Consider the following 16,820-nt stretch of genomic DNA (forward strand, 5'->3'; position numbering starts at 1 on the left):
GCTGCGGTGAGCCGAGATCGCGCCATTGCACTCCAGCCTGGGTAACAAGAGCGAAACTCTGTCTCAAAAAAAAAAAAAAGTCATTACATATCAATAATCTCCTCTCATATCTTCAATTTGCTATCTTAGTAGTTCCTTCCTCTCTATTCACACTTATTTATCGTCCTCTAAATTACCATATGCTGCCTTTCTTTTCCATTACTCCCAAACGCACTGAATGCTCACTATTGCTTCTATACAACCTCCAATACACTTAAAATAATTTTGAATTTCAAACTTACAAAAGTTTCAAGAACAGTACAAATATCTCCCATATCTCCATCACTGCCTTTCTTCCCTCCCTCTCTCTCCATATAACTCTATTACCATTAATCTTTTCTCTGAAGCATTTAAAAGCAAGGCTGCTGACTTGATACCCCATTACCTCCAAATATCCCAGTATGTATTTTTCTAAAACAAGGATATTTCCCTATGTAAGTTGGGAAATCAATACTGATACACTACCAATAACACCCAAATCTACAGACCCCATTCAAATCTTGTCAACTATTTTGTCAACAATGTTCTCTTTTCCATTTTGGCCCACAAACCCATATACATTATATCTAATTGACATGCGTCATCAGGTTCCTTCAATTTGAAATACTTTCTCAGGTTTTCTCTTTCATGTCCTCAGCAGGTTATAAAGGATACAGACCTTACAATCTGCAGGATGACCCAGAATCTAGGTGTGTAAATGTTTCTTAATGATCAGATCCAGGTCATATTATCTTTTGCAGTAAACCCACAGACAAGAAGCTGTGTTTTTCTCAGGGCACCACTTCAGAAAGCACACAATGTCAACTCATCGCAGAGCTAGTGAAGCTAACATGGTCACATTATAATTTCCTAGGTTTTCCCCTGTAAATTTGCATTGTTTGCTCTTTAATTGATCAGTATCTTGTGGGGACATACTGCAACCTTCAAACTAAGATCTTCTACTGGTCTCTGTTAATTAAAAAAAAATCAGCCACATGAATACTCTGGAGAAGGGAATCCCAGGCAATGTCCTACTACAAAGACTTTAAGCCATAAATGGGCTTCGCAAGTCTGAAGTACAAGAGATCAGTGTAACAAAACGCTATAGAAGAGAAGAACTTATCTCCAACTAGCATCAAAATGACAAGATCAAATTCACACATAATAAACTTAAATGAAAATGGGGTAAATGCCACAATCAAAAGACGAAGACTGGCAAATTGGATAAAAAGTCAAGACCCATCAGGGTGCTGTATTCAGGAAACCTATCTCATGTGCAAGGACACACATAGGCTAAAAATAAAGGGATGGAAGATTTATCAAGCAAATGGAGAGCAAAAAAAAGCAGGAGTTGCAATCCTAGTCTCTGATAAAAATGGGCTTTAAACCAACAAAGATCAAAAGAGACAAAGAAGGGCATTACAAAATGGTAAAAGGATCAATGCATTAAGGAGAGCTAACGATATTAAATATATACGTACTCAATATAGGAGCACCCAGGTACACAAAGCAAGTACTTAATGATCTACAAAGAAACTTAGACACCCACACAATAATAGTGAGAGACTTTAACACTCCACTGTCAGTATTAGACAAATCAACGGGACAGAAAATTAACAAGGATATCCAGGTCTTGAACTCAGATCTGGACCAAGCAGACCAAATAGACATCTACAGAAATCTCAACCACAAAATCACAGAATATACGTTCTTCTCAGCACCACATTGCACCTACTCTAAAACTGACTACATAATTGGAAGTAACTCACTCCTCAGCAAATGCAAAAGAACAGAAATCATAACAAGTCTCTCAGACCACAGGGCAATCAAATTAGAACTCAGAATTCAGAAACTAACTCAGAACCACACAGCTTCATGGAAACTGAACAACTGACTCCTGAATGTCGACTGGATAAACATGAAATGAAAGCAGAAATAAAGATGTTCTTTGAAACCAATGAGAAGAAAGACACAACGTACCAGAATCTCTGAGACACATTTAAAGCAGTGTCTAAAGGGAATTTATAGCAATAAATGCCCACCAGAGAAGCGAGGAAAGATCTAAAATTGACATCCTATCGTCAAAATTGAAAGAGCTAGTGGAACAAAATCAAAAACATCAAAAGCTAGAAGACAAGAAAATACTAAGATCAGAGCAGAACTGAAGGAGACAGAGACAAGAAAAATCCTTCAAAAAAAATCAATAAATCCAGGAGCTGGTTTTTTGAAAAGATCAACAAAATGGACAGACCGCTAGCCACATTAATAAAAAAGAAAAGGGAGAAGAATCAAATAGACGCAATAAAAAATGATAAAGGGGATATCACCACTGATTCCACACAAATACAAACTACAATCACAGATTACTATAAACAACTCTATGCACATAAACCAGTAAACCTGGAAGAAAGGGATACATTCCTGGACACTTGCACTCTCCCAAGCCTAAACCAAGAAGAAGTTGAAAACATTAATAGACCAATAACTAGGGCTGAAGTTGAGGAAGCAATTAATAGCCTAACAACCAAAAAAAGTCCAGGTCCAGACGGGTTCACAGCTGATTCTACCAGACCTCTAAAGAAGAGCTGGTACCATTCCTTCTGAAACTATTCCAAACAATACAAAAAAAGAGAGAATCTTTCCCAAATCATTTTATGAGACCAACATCATCCCGGTATCAAAACCCAGAAGAGACTTAACAAAAAAAGAAACCTTCAGGCCAATATCCATGACAAACATAGATGCAAAAATCTTCAGTAAAATACTGGCAAAAGGATTACAACAGCACATCAAAGAGCTTATCCAACACGATCAAGTAGGCTTTATTCCGGGGATGCAAGGCTGGTTCAACATACGCAAGTTTATAAATGTAATCCACCACATAAATAGAACCAAAGACAAAAACCACCTGATTATCTCAATTGATGCAGAGAAGGCCTTCAACAAAATTCAACAGCCCTTTATGCTAAAAACTCTCAATAAACTAGGTATCGAAGGAACATGTCTCAAAAGCTATTTATGACAAATCTACAGCCAATTTCATACTGAATGGGCAAAAACTGGAAGCACACTCCCTTTGAAATCCAGCACTAGACAAGGATGCCCTCACCTCTCCTATTCAATATAGTATTAGAAGCTCTAGCCAGAGCATTCAGGCAAGAAAAAGAAATAAAGGGTATTCAGTTAGGAAAGGAGGAATTCAAACTGTCTCTATTTGCAGACAACATGACTGTATATTTGGAAGACCCTATCAACTCAGCCCAATATCCTTAAACTGATAAGCAAATTCAGCAAACCCTCAGGATACAAAATCAATGTGCAAAAATCACAAGCATTTCTATATACTAGTAACAGACTAACAGAGAGCCAAATCATGAGCAAACTCCCGTTCACAATTGCTACAAAGAGAATAAAATACCTAGGAATACAACTAACAAAGAATTGTAAAGGACCTCTTCAAGGAGAACTACAAACCACTACTCAACAAAGTAAGAGAGGACACTAACAGATGGAGAAACATTCCATGCTCATGGTTAGGAAGAATCAGTATCGTGAAAATGGCCATATTGCCCAAAGTAATTTATAGTTTCAACACTATCCCCATCAAGCTACCTATGACCCTTCTCTTCACAGAACTGGAAAAAACCACTTCTCATATGGAACCAAAAGAGAATCCGCATAGCCAAGACAATCCTAAGCAAAAAGAACAAAGCCGGAGGCATCACGCTTCTTGATTTCAAACTACACTACAAGGCTACACAGTAATCAAAACAGCATGGTACTGGTACCAAAACAGAGATAGAGACTAATGAAACAGAACAGAGGCCCTAGAGGCAACACCACACATCTACAACCATCTGATCTTTGACAAATCTGACAAAAACAAGCAATGGGGAAAGGATTCCCTGTTTAATAAATGGTGTTGGGAAAACAGGCTAGCAGTGGGCAGAAAGCAGAAACTGGACCCCTTTCTGACACCTTATACTAAAATTAACTCCAGGTGGATTAAATTAAAGCTTAAACATAAGACCTAACACCATAAAAACCCTAGAAGAAAACCTAGACAAAACCATTCAGGACACAGGCCTAGGCAAAGACTTCATGACCAAAACAACAAAAGCAATGGCAACAAAAGCCAAAATAAACAAATGGGACCTAATTAAACTCCAGAGCCTCTGTACAGCCAAAGAAACAATTAGAATGAAACGGCAACCAACAGAATGGAAAAAAAATTTTGCAATCTATCCATCTGACAAAAAGGGCTAATAACCAGAATCTACACAGAACTAAAACAGATTTACATGAAAAAAACAAGCAAATCCATCCAAAAGTGGGTGAAGGAGATGAACACATACTTTTCAAAAGAAGACATATATGAGGCCAACAAGCATATGAAAAAATGCTCATCATCACTGATTATTAGAGAAATGCAAATCAAAACCACATTGAGATACCACCTCACGCCAGATAGACTGGTGATCATTAAAACATCTGAAGACAACAGATGCTGGAAAGGATGTGGAGAAACAGCAACACTTTTACACTGTCGGTGGGAGCGTAAACTAGTTCAACCATTGTGGAAGACAGTGTGGCACTTCCTCAAGAACCCAGAAATAGAAATACCATTTGACCCAGCAACCCCATTTCTGGGTATATATCCAAAGAATTATAAATCATTCTATTATAGAGACACATGCACACGTATGTTCACTGCAGCACTGTTTACAACAGCAATGACCTGGAACCAACCCAAATGCCCATGGACGATAGACTGGACAAGGTAAATGTGGCACATATACACCATGGAATACTATGCAGCCATAAAAAATGATGAGTTTGTGTCCTTTGTAGGAACATGGATGAATCTGGAAACCATAATTCTCAGCAAACTGACACATGAACAGAAAATCAAAAACCACATTTTCTCACTCATAGGCGGGTGTCGAAAACGAGAACACAGGGACACAGGGAGGGGAGCATCACACACTGGGGTCTGTTGGGGGGGGGGCGGCCAAGGGAGGGACAGTGGTGGGATGGGGAGGTAGGGGAGGGTAACATGGGGAAAAATAAAATGCCAGATGTAGGTGACGGGGTAGATGGAGGCAGCAAACCACCTTGCCACATGTGTATCTATGTAGCAATCCTGCATGATCTGCACATGTACCCCAGAACCTAAAGTACAATAAAAAAAAAAAAAATTTTTTTTTAATAAAAAAAAGAGGAACTTATCTTACAGATATTTATATGTATCTCCCCTAACAGATGCTAAGTTTTCTGCAAGAATGGACATTAGTCATTTTTATATCTCAAATTGATTGATTCATTCATCATTCATGGTATGCATCAGATACTCTGCAAGGCACTACAGATGTAAAAAGTAACAGTAACAAAGACAAAGCTCACAACCTAATAGGAAAACAGACACCTGTCACTGCAATGTAATAGGAAAATACAATGTAGCAGAAGCACAAAGTTAAGTGGAGTACTCCACATTCAGAAGATAGATTGTCATATCTTTTAACTGTCACATTTTTGAAAGTTTAGTTTACATTAAGTGTATTCAGTTTTTCAATTCCTATGCCCTCTTGAGTGTACTGCAATCTCATTCCTATTACTAATGCTAAAATAGAACATTTTTAGGTCTTTGTTGGAGCCACTGTAACAAAATATCTTAGACTGATGAATTTGTAAACAACAGAAATTTATTACTCACAGTTCTGGAGGCTCAGAAGGCCAAGGTCAAAGTGCCAGCAGATGTGGTGTCTGTTAAAAGCTCTCTTTGTGTTTCACAGATAGTGCCTTCTAGCTGTGTCTTCACATAGTTTCCTTGAGCCTGTTTTGTAAGGGCACCAATCCCATCCACAAGGGTTCCATTCTTGAGACCTAATTTCCTGAAGTTCTTCTCTTAATACTACCACACTGGGGATTAGGTTTCAACATATGAATTTTGAGGGGACAGAAACGTTCAGACCATAGCAGTCATCAATGACCTTGACAAACCCAAAGGATGTTTTTCAGTACTAATCTTACTTTAGGTGTCTGCCTTTAATGAAATTCTCATCTCTTGGCTTCTATAATACCACACTTTTTTTTTTCTTTTTCTCTCTAGCCTCTCAGGCAGTTTCTCAGTCTCAATCATTGACTCTTCTTCCATCTGCTTTAAAAGCTGAAGTTTCAGCCTTCTTATGTTAGATACATATGAGATAATGTATTCCATTTTCCATGCTGAATGACTCCTAAACTAAATCTTCTAACCTAAATATCTGAGTTCCTACTGCCTACTGGGCATTTCTATTTGGCTTCCACATAGATATCTCAAAATTAACATGTTTTACCTTCACAAACTTCTCCCCTTAAATTTCTACCACAGTAAATGACAGGGCTTTCTAAATCACAGAAGTTAAAAATATGCCATCCTAAAAAAAAAAAAAAAAAGTCATCCTATACTCTTGCATCTCACTCACTCCCTACATACAAATTAGTCTCTCGAGTCCTACAAATTCTATTTTTAATCTGTTAATTCCATACCACCTAGACTGTTTAATCCCTGATTTCTTTTATAGATCACTGTCAGAACCTTTCGGCCAATTTCTCTGTATACAATTAGTTTCAATCCATCTTCTACAATAATGCCAAAGGGTTCAATGAAAAGAGAAATTCTACTCACTCTGCCAACCTAATCAACCAGTAGCTATCCACTGCCTTCAAAAAAGAAACTATTTACCAAGTCACAAAAGTATCTTGATTTTGTACCACACCAATATCTCTAGCTCTTTATGATGAGCCATACGTATTCTATGCCATATCCAATAATACACAATTGCATGTTACATTCTCTCAAAGTCTGTAAATGCCTTTCCGTAAGTCTGCAATATCCAATTCAACTCCTAAATTTACCAAGGTGTTGCTTCTCTAGTAAATTTCCTTTACCATCTCGTACCACAAAGTTGGATTAGGTACCTCTATCATATGGTATCTCAGTATCTTGTACACCTTCTGTCAAGGTTTTAACACATTACATCAATATTGTCTGTTTATCATCTGTGAACTCTCCAAAAACAAGTACTACTTTCAATTCTGTATCCCAATTGCTTAGAACAGTAGTTGGCTCATAAAACTCTGAAATTCATTATAGGAATGCATAAACTCATTTTCTTTATTATACCATATTAATCAGAGTCAGAGAGACATTTTGTTTCTGAAAAGGGGAAAACTCTGCTTTTTATACGGTGTTCAATGTACTTTTGAGTGCCTTAGTTGTGAAAATTCATTAACTCTGCTTTTCTTTGGTAAATGTTGTTTAAGGCAATGATTTTAAAACCAAGTAAAAAACATTAAAAGGCTAAGAGAGAATTAGGGAGGAGCAAAATCTGACTTGGCAATTATGCTATCTTCCTTCTTGGGTTTTTCTCATTAGAATAATTGGGAAAGCACCCATTGTTAATATAGTACAAAATAACGATACATTTTCCTAATACAGAATTTCAATTATCAATTATAATGATTTCCTTTTCAATTCTTATATACCATTTACAAATAAGATTTTATTTCCATTTAAAAAAAAAAGATAAAATTTACTTAAATCTGTAAGTAGTCGCAGGGAAAACTTAATGACTGCTTCCTCTATATTTTGTTCAGTATTAATTATATGCATTATTTCATGTAATCCCACAAAAATCCTATGTGTTGGTACTATTATTATCTACTCCTCTCTCTCTCTCTAGGAGATGAGAAAACTGGAGATTAAAGAGGTGAGGTAATCTGCCAGAGTTTCACTAGTCGAAGTGGTAAAGCTGTGACTAAAAGCCCTCTGATGTCAAAGCTGATACTTTTAACCACAGTACTCTATGCCTCCTGCTGTGCCTGTTCGGAAAGGACCCAAGAAAATTAATCCCTGGGAAAAAAGCTTTCAAATATATATACACAAATATCTTAGAATTAAATCTGCAAGGTCTTAAAATACCAATTACATAAAAAGAAAATACTGGTTGGTCCATTAACAAACTGTTATCTCCAAAAATAGTAAGAGTGTGCTCTCACAGGAGTCTTTCACTGGTTAATCATGATCTACTATCTTAAAGGCTGATTCTATTCTCAAGACTAATTTCCAAAGGACTAGTGTCCAGTGTGTGCCCAGTGAAATGCAAAAACACACTCAGCACCCACTTTATTAAAGAGTAATATGAATAGTGAACATACGTGTACCCTACCACTACTTGAAGTGAAAATAATAAAAATACAAGTAATTTTTTAAAAAACGGTGCTCTCATATATTAGCATTTTTTATTATAAGACAACATTCTGAAATCTGCAACTGCAAATCAGCAGTAAAAAATTACAAATGAAACTGAATATGGCACAGTTAACAACCTCTATCATATTCTTAAAACACAAACATCTTCAGACTTTTGGTAAGATCATATAAAGAAGTACAGTGCTACTTTTCTTCCCTCAACTGATGTGCTTTCAACTAAAGAAAATAATCAAAAAACAGCTTCCTCTTCATGTATTCTCTAAATCAAATGCCCTTAAAGAATCAAATATCTAAAAAAATGATAGCAATTCTTTTCTGAACAGGTCTGGATAAATATTTTAGGTTTTGCAGGCTATACGGTCTCAGCCAAAACTACTCAACTGTGTTGTTGTAGTGCACGGGCAACCACTGACAATATATAAACAACTGAATATGTCTGGGTTTCAATAAAATCACATTTATAAGAACAAATAACAAACTGGATTTGACACACAGGCAGTAGCATGCTGAACCCTGGTTCAAAAAGCTCTTCCAAGTCTGTACCTACCATTTTACCAGACTCATGAGATAGCAAAAAGCACACTATTTCACTACATTCTCCCTAAAAAAATTCCAAGAGATTATATGTATAATTAATATCAAAACTTGTAAAATGCTTCATAAAATATGATAAACAAATGATTACAATCCCTATCATTTTTAAAGAACGAATTCCTACAAGGTTCTTTACAATGGCATAACTTTATACTGACCAAAATGTAAAAGAAACATAATGTAATGCTCCTTTTCCATTACTTGTTTACTACTGTTTTTCAAAGTATTCTTTGCAACATTAGAAAAACCAAATTTACTTTAGGTTTTGAGAGGTGATTTTGAATATAACCATATTAAACTTGAATGGCTACAACAATTTTCAATTACTATTTAAGAGCAAATTACTACTATAGGTATATCAAGCACTTCAACAAATACAGAGATGCCTATTTTCCACTCTGAAACTAATACTTGATACAAGAGAAGGTAATGGGGGAAAATACTGATATTAGAAGTATCTGCAAATGCCTGAGGTGGATTAGAGCCAAGGGAAGGGAAAAGTATAAAAATGCATTCTCACATCCTGCTATTTAGCTGTTTTATAGATGACTGGGTGTATGGGTAGAGGAGAAGTAGTAGGTATAAATAGGTCTCAGTTTACAAGCAAAATTACTAAAAAGAGGAATCTATAATTGTCATAACTACGTAAAATTCACAGCTGCTCTCTTCAAAGATAGATAGGAAAAATTCCATTTAACTTCCACTTCCCTTTTCTTATTTCAAAACAAACTAAAAACTTTGTGAATGAATGCACACCTTCAGACCACAGGGTAGTGTTTAATAATAAATATCATCATAATAGTGTTGTATTACACTTAATAAATGTAGCTGTTAAGGTACCAGAAAATATTTCCAAAGGAATTTTCTCACTTAAAGTTCAAAAGCTTTTCTTTTCTCCATTCAACAGCTTACAAGAAACAATAACAAATAAATAAACCCAAAGTGGCTCTTTAAACACGTCAGATATTCTGAAGAACAAGGTGTTAAGAGTAACAAGTAATAAGAATATAAATATGCTCAGAATTTTTGTCTTTTTTCAAATCATTATTTCAAGGGAAATTTCTCATACCTAAGTGTTTTTCTACAGATAATATATTTAATAATCTCATACAATTATTAAAAAAAGCACATTTAATAATCTCTCAACATACTTGGGAAGTGTCCTTGGTTTAAAGTTAAAACTGTTGTATGACATTTTGCAAAATGTCAAACTGTGTATTTGATATATGTTGAAAATTATACTTATTCATGATGTTCAACCATATTATAATTGTGACTGTGCTACAACATATTGTTTAGAAACTTCCTGAATTTGGATAAAATCCAAATTTAACTAAACTCTTCTGTTACAGTAAGTGAAACCACCTGAATTTACAGTTTCATATTAAAAGAAAAAACCAAGGTTTTATTTCAAGTTAACCTATAAGCAATATTACTCAATTCCACATATGAATATAAATAATAGTTTTTAAATTACTTACAGTAAATATCCGTCTGCCAGTTCGATCAAAAGTTACACAATATACAGAGGACAAGTGTCCAAGAATTCGTTTATGCATTTTCATGTGCTGATACACGGCAGTTGGAACAAGTCGCTCAAGTCTGTATTTCCCATTCAGCTTCCTTGAAAACAAAGTATCCGCTAACAAGAAAAAGAGGAAAAATAAAGGTAATACAGATATTAATTTTCTTAAATTATTGCCTTTTGGGAATTCACATATTCCAATTTATCAGGTGTTGGCAAAAATAAAGATGCTTTCTGATACATATGGCTTCTAGGCAAAAGTACTGAATAAAAATGTTGTTTCACCTGAAATAGGTCAGGCACTATCATTCTCAGTTTGTGTAAGCAAATGTAATTAAATGACCTGTCCAAAATCACAAAGTAAGACATGAAGCTAGGATTAAAACTCACAGATTTCTGTACTCTCTGGCTAGTGCTCTTTAAAATCCTAAAGCATTTTATGTGTCATTTCCTTAAAAACTGTCTATGAAATAATTTTTCTTAAAAAGGGACTTCAAACTGGAAACTGGTGTGCTTTTCATCAACGAGTAACACTTGAATACTCTAAATCTGACATGCAGAATAATAGTTAAAAATATCTTGTAACAAGAGAAGACAAAGGAATTCGTCATTTGCATTACCAAAAAGTAATTAAACTAGGAATTTTGCAAAACACCTGTATAATGATTCCTTCTCTGGAATCCATTAGTTCTCCCTTTCAACTTACTCATTCTAACCATCATTCAAGATTTGATTGAAGTTTATCTTCTGTCCAAAAGCTTGATACATTGACTCCAGTCCAAAATGTCCTCTTCCATCTAAACTACTACTGTACTTATTTTCTATGCTGATAACTTATGGACAAAGAAGGTGCTCAACAAATATATGTTGACTGATCTGCAGGTACTTTATTAACCTATAGATGGTCTTCTAATACAGGCTTTTATTTTCCCTAACAGTGACTGCCATCTACAATAGGTAATTAGCACTAGAGTTTCTCAACTGAATTTAGCTCTGAAGAAAATTAAATATATATACAAAATACAACTTAACCCAGGCACAGGGCCCAGTATTTATGCCCTAAAGCTGATAAAACACAAATATCTTGGGTATATTATAAAGAATCTCATATTGCTTTATTATTCACATCCAATAAATGTTTGGCTCACACTGTATTTCACAGCCACTCTGCAACCCCCTCCAAAAGAAATCTTTGGGCCTGGTGAGGAGATATGTAGCCTTTATATGTTCCTAAGCAATAATATTTCAAAGAATTACACTACACTTATATGTAACACTAGGAACATATAAAGGCTACATATCTCCTCACCAGACCCAAAGATTTCTGTATTACAGCGATTTCTTTATTACAAAAGCTTTTTTATTACAGCAATAATTTTATATTCCAATACAGTATTTTTTCTTGCTGTTAGCACGTTAGTTCTATGCAACAATCTATCCCAACACTTGGGAATGTCTAAGACAAGGTTTGACAGTTGTGAATCAGCATTTTTAGGCTTAAGTTGGTTGTGTTAACAATTTAACGGAGACTCAATCAGTTTCCATTACAGCTTAGCCCCTGACACATTTTCTTCATGCCCAGGAATGGCCTGGTAAAAGACATCCTACAATGCTTTGGCTCTAAACATACTTAATGCAAGAATGACACAAAAACCAGACGTCAATTGTCCTGCCAAATGAAAACTAAAATTATCTTATCCAAACACCAAGGATCACTCACATCTCAGACTCACCTGTTTTAAGAAAATAAGTGATGACATGTCACATAAACATTGACCCTATTACCAAGATGTACTTTAATTCCCTCTAACCAAAATTTCCAAACTGTCAAATTTTAGGAAACGATTTAACATTGTTCAGGTGCGAAAATATGATTGTTGGAAATAATATATCAAGACTCGTTTCTCAATGATGATTAAGCATTAATATATAGGTCAGAATTTTTAAGATAAATTTGTTATAAAGACAGTCTACACATCAGAGATGATAAAGTATTTTATAAACAAAAACTAATTCCAAGAAACTGTTACTGCTTCTTAAACACAGGTTTTACTGAATCTTAGACCTAAAATGGGATTAAACTTACTTCATTTTGGAAGTCAACTGAAAAAAAAAAAGAATAATCTTTTCAAAGACACTTTACAGTGAAATTTTCAAGCAAAATTTTCCAGAATCATATTAGGTGAAACATATTTATAATTAAAACCATATTCCAAGCTACCCTTTGTAATGCTTAGTTACCAATTAACTATTGGCTATCTATACTATGACTATATTCTACAGGAAAAGGTACTTATAAAGAGTCCTGGCTCTCAAACAATTTACAAACTTGTGTAACAGCACTAAAAGATATGACATACAGAAAGAACATATGTAGATTTCCAGGTAATAAGGTGGTGGTTCAAACTTTCTAACTATAGGATTTAAAGAAGAAAATATAAGTATAGTTCAGTAGTTATACAAATGAAGAAGTTGAATTTGAGGAAGGCTTGACCATATCAAATAGGTAGATAACTTGTATAAAGATAGAGAGAAGGATGAGCTAGGACTCACATTCGATGAACTCACATTCTCTTTTATAACATCATTTGCAAAATGTCTATGTCTCCTACCAGATCTTAAGTACCTTAAGGACAAAAATTCTCTTATATTTCTCAAACCTGAGTATAGAGCATTTTAAATTAAAAAAGTATATAAATGAATCTTAATATATACAAGATGGCTCAATTTAATCTATACTTTCATGGCAGAATGGCAAATGGCAATTATTCATTTTCTAAAGAATATTGAATTTTTGAGTAAAAAGGAAATGTCTCTTGGATTACCGGAATTCCTTAAATTTTATTAACTAGAACATCAATTTTTTAAATGAGCATGGTTAAACAGATAACAGCACACAAAGGAATAAATTCTTTATATGGTATTATAATTTAACCTTAAATCAAGAGGCATATGATTTTCGTTTAAAAGTGCATTTATTTTCGTAAGTATAGTAACAGAAAATATTCTTAGATATAGCTTACCAAAGCAAATCTCTTATTTTTTCACTAGGCAAATTATTTTTTATCCTCCAGCATCAGTCCAACTGCAACCTCTTCTACGAAGATTTCAAAAGCATCCCAATTGGTTGCACTACAACATCACTCCTCCATTCAAAACTGCAATGCTCTTCATTTCATTCAGAGCAAACACCAACTTCTGATACATCAGCCTAAGATGTCCCTGCATAAACTTGTCTCCCATTATCTCTGACCCTACCTGCTACTTCTCCCCTTGACCAGTTCCAGACACTCCAATCTCCTACTCTTCCAACACACCGGGCATGATCCAAACTTAAGGTCTTGGCACTGGCTGTTCCCTCTCATGAAGTCTTTCTCCACATACGGCTAATTCCCTTATCCCTTTGAAGTCTTTTCTCAGATGGCTGCCACCTTCTGAATGAGGCCTAACCTAATCAGCCCACTGAAAATTGCAACCCAGCCCCTGCCATCACCTGTAACTAGTGATCCCCTTTTATTCAGCTTTATATTTGTTCTTCATTTATCACTTATTACCAGACATATTTAATTATTTATTACATTCATTGCTTATTTCCTACCTCTTCCCACTACAACATAACAAACTTCACATGGGCAGGATTTTATTTTGTTCTTTGATTAGCCTAAGAGCTGACAATCAAGGCTGGCAATTAGTAGATGACTGACACAGGTTGGTGAATTAACAAATACATTACATAATAAAAATAATTAGGTTTGATGGGGTGCAGTGGCTCACATATGTAATCCCAGCACTTTGGGAGACTAAGCCAGGCAAATAACTTAACCTCAGGAGTTCAAGATCAGCCTGGACTACACTGTGAAACCCCATCTCTACTAAAAATAGAAAAATGAGCCAGCATGGTGGTGGGCTCCTGTAATTCCAGCTACTTTGGGAGGCTGATGTAGGAGAATAGCTTGAACCTGGGAGGTGGAGGTTGCAGTGAGCTGAGATCGCGCCACTGCACTCCAGCCTGGGCAACAGAGCAAGACACTGTCTCAAACAACAATAACAAACTAGGTTTAAGAATTTTTAAAAATGGAAGATTTATTTTATCTCACAGATTAAAAGATTCAAAATACCTCTAAATAGTGCTTCTTTTTAACTGTCCTGCTAAATGAATTTAATTGGGGGATAAGGGGGAATGTACTTACTTTTCTGAATATAGACCATAAATGAAACTAAAAGTCCAGAAATCATGGTTATCCATTTGAATAAAGTCTGAAGTAAAAAAGGAGCAAAATACTAAAAAGTGTCATTTGCAGCAAATCATTCAGAACAGTCTTTGAAATAAAGTATATGTGTTCAAGTCTAACAAACTAATTACTAAACAAAAGGCCCACAACTTCTTAAACATTAGATTTAACTATGTGCATATCCAGCCGTTGGGTTCTCATCCATTACTTCTTTAGGTGCTAGGATAATACATCGAATTCCCCTACAAGTCACCTCTTAGCTCACGCCTACTTATTTTTCAAGAATTTACTTATCCAATCATAATACTAATACATACTCAATTTAGAAAAGAATGTAAATGAAAAAAGAAAAAAAAACATAACGTCACAGCAATCACTTTTAAACTTTTGCAAAGGTTTACCTCATAAACAGATTTTAACAGCTATGTTGCATTCCTTAACAAAATAAGAGGTTTTAAGTCTGACAGACCTGTGTCCAAATTAAGACACTATGGAGACTTTAAGCAAGTTACAATTTCTAAACTTCAACTTCTCCAGTTACATTATTAAAGAAACATTTCCATTTACCACAATATACCTGGCTTTCATATTATGCTGTTGTTTGACATCTCACAATGTCACAAATTTTACATAGTCAATTCTTTTAATATTTTCCACTGATTTAATATGAAGTCCTCCTACTCAGTCAGTACAATAAACATCTACTTAAACATTTTTTCTTTTTTGTAGTTCAGATTTCTCATTTAATTCTTTAATCCATCTACCATTATGATACTCAGTATAAAGCCTCTTAAGATTATTTCTTCTCCCTCAAGTAATTGATCATTTGTTCCAGCCTTTCCATTTAATAAATAATTCTTTTCCATTAAATGCTGATAACATTATCATACACATGGTATACACACACACGCACACTCACACACGCACACTCACACACACATTTTTTTCTTCTGTGCTCAGCCAGTGGCATGACTCACAGTCTATTTATATGCCCATACCAAAATTTTAGTCTTACAATCAATGATGTTTTAATATTTATTTGGATATTCCTCTCGTGAGTCCACTTAAAAATATTGTATCTCCATTATTTGTCACTTCTGAAAATAAAGAGAAACTTAAAAATTTTTTGTTGGAAATGTAAATTTAGCTTTACTCCCAAACTGACATCTTTCTATTTAGAAGTTGGTGCTTTCTTCCTGTTGTTTGGCTCAAGTTTTCAATGCAGATGATCTTCAAACAAGATAAACATAATAAAGTTACCTCATTTTTCTCTCACTACATCATTTGAACCAAGATCATAAAGAAAAACAAAAAGGTAGCTGCCATAAAAGAGCATCTGCAATAAGCCTGGTAACTACCTTTTTGAGGGCACTAGAAAAACACACGATTTAAAAAAAAAATCCCTGCAAATACGTACTATAGCAGAAATACCATAAACTCCCTACAAAATATTTAGGCTTTTTTCTCCTTTTGCAAATATCTTTGTAAAATGAACAACCACACATGATAAAGCTGCAATAAATTATCCAAGATCAAAATTAATCATGGTTTAAAAAGATGACTTGGAAAAAAATGAAAATGGCTATGAATTATCAAAATGCAGAAGTTAGTGTTTTTTGTTATTATTGTTTTCTAACTGTTAATAGTAATATAACATGCTATATGATAACTACTCCAATGTAGGAAAGCTGTTCACTCTTAAGAATCAGAACTAGAGGACCATAAAAACAGCGCTTACAACTTCTGCCAACTCATGAAAGCAGAGTCCAGCTGGCAGCCTAAGGAAATGCAAAGAAAAGCATGTAGCTATAGATTCTAAAATCTGCAGCACCAATTTGTGTGACAAGAGAAGAACTAAGTGATGAAGCATAAGAATATGTAACTCAGAAGGTATATCTCAGCAAAATTTGGGCCTTTTCTGAGGCAGAACAGAGTCAGACAAAAAATAATATTAGTATTTTACAAGAAGTTTGTTTTTATTAATCTTAATTCATTTTTTACCCTCTTTTGACTAGTTTTACTTCTTTTTTATTTTTTTGAGACAGAGTCTTACTGTGTCACGCAGGCTGGAGTACAGTGGCACAATATCGGGCAACGTCCACCTCCTGGGTTCAGGTGATTCTCATGCCTCAGCCTCTTGAGTAGCTGGGATTACAGGTGTGCACCACCACGCCTAATTTTTTTAGTAATTTTTGTG

General features: G+C 34.9%; 1 protein-coding gene across 6 annotated transcripts in view; it reads right to left on the reverse strand.

The window, feature by feature from the left end:
* LOC108309848 (pleckstrin homology domain interacting protein) overlaps positions 1 to 16,820 on the reverse strand; it is a 144,491-nt gene that overhangs the window by 97,220 nt on the left and 30,451 nt on the right. For 5 of the 6 annotated variants that reach the window (XM_037741289.1, XM_017536401.2, XM_037741288.1 and 2 more), the window contains one exon: positions 10,348 to 10,508. In XM_037741289.1, the coding sequence (XP_037597217.1) occupies positions 10,348 to 10,508 (161 nt within the window). Of the gene's footprint in view, positions 1 to 5,731; positions 10,327 to 10,347; positions 10,509 to 16,820 lie in introns of those variants that run through there. The other variant, XM_037741290.1, reaches the window with a different exon arrangement.

The sequence above is a fragment of the Cebus imitator genome, unplaced genomic scaffold (assembly GCF_001604975.1).
Source record: "Cebus imitator isolate Cc_AM_T3 unplaced genomic scaffold, Cebus_imitator-1.0 Scaffold98, whole genome shotgun sequence".
NCBI classification, from domain to species: domain Eukaryota; kingdom Metazoa; phylum Chordata; class Mammalia; order Primates; family Cebidae; genus Cebus; species Cebus imitator.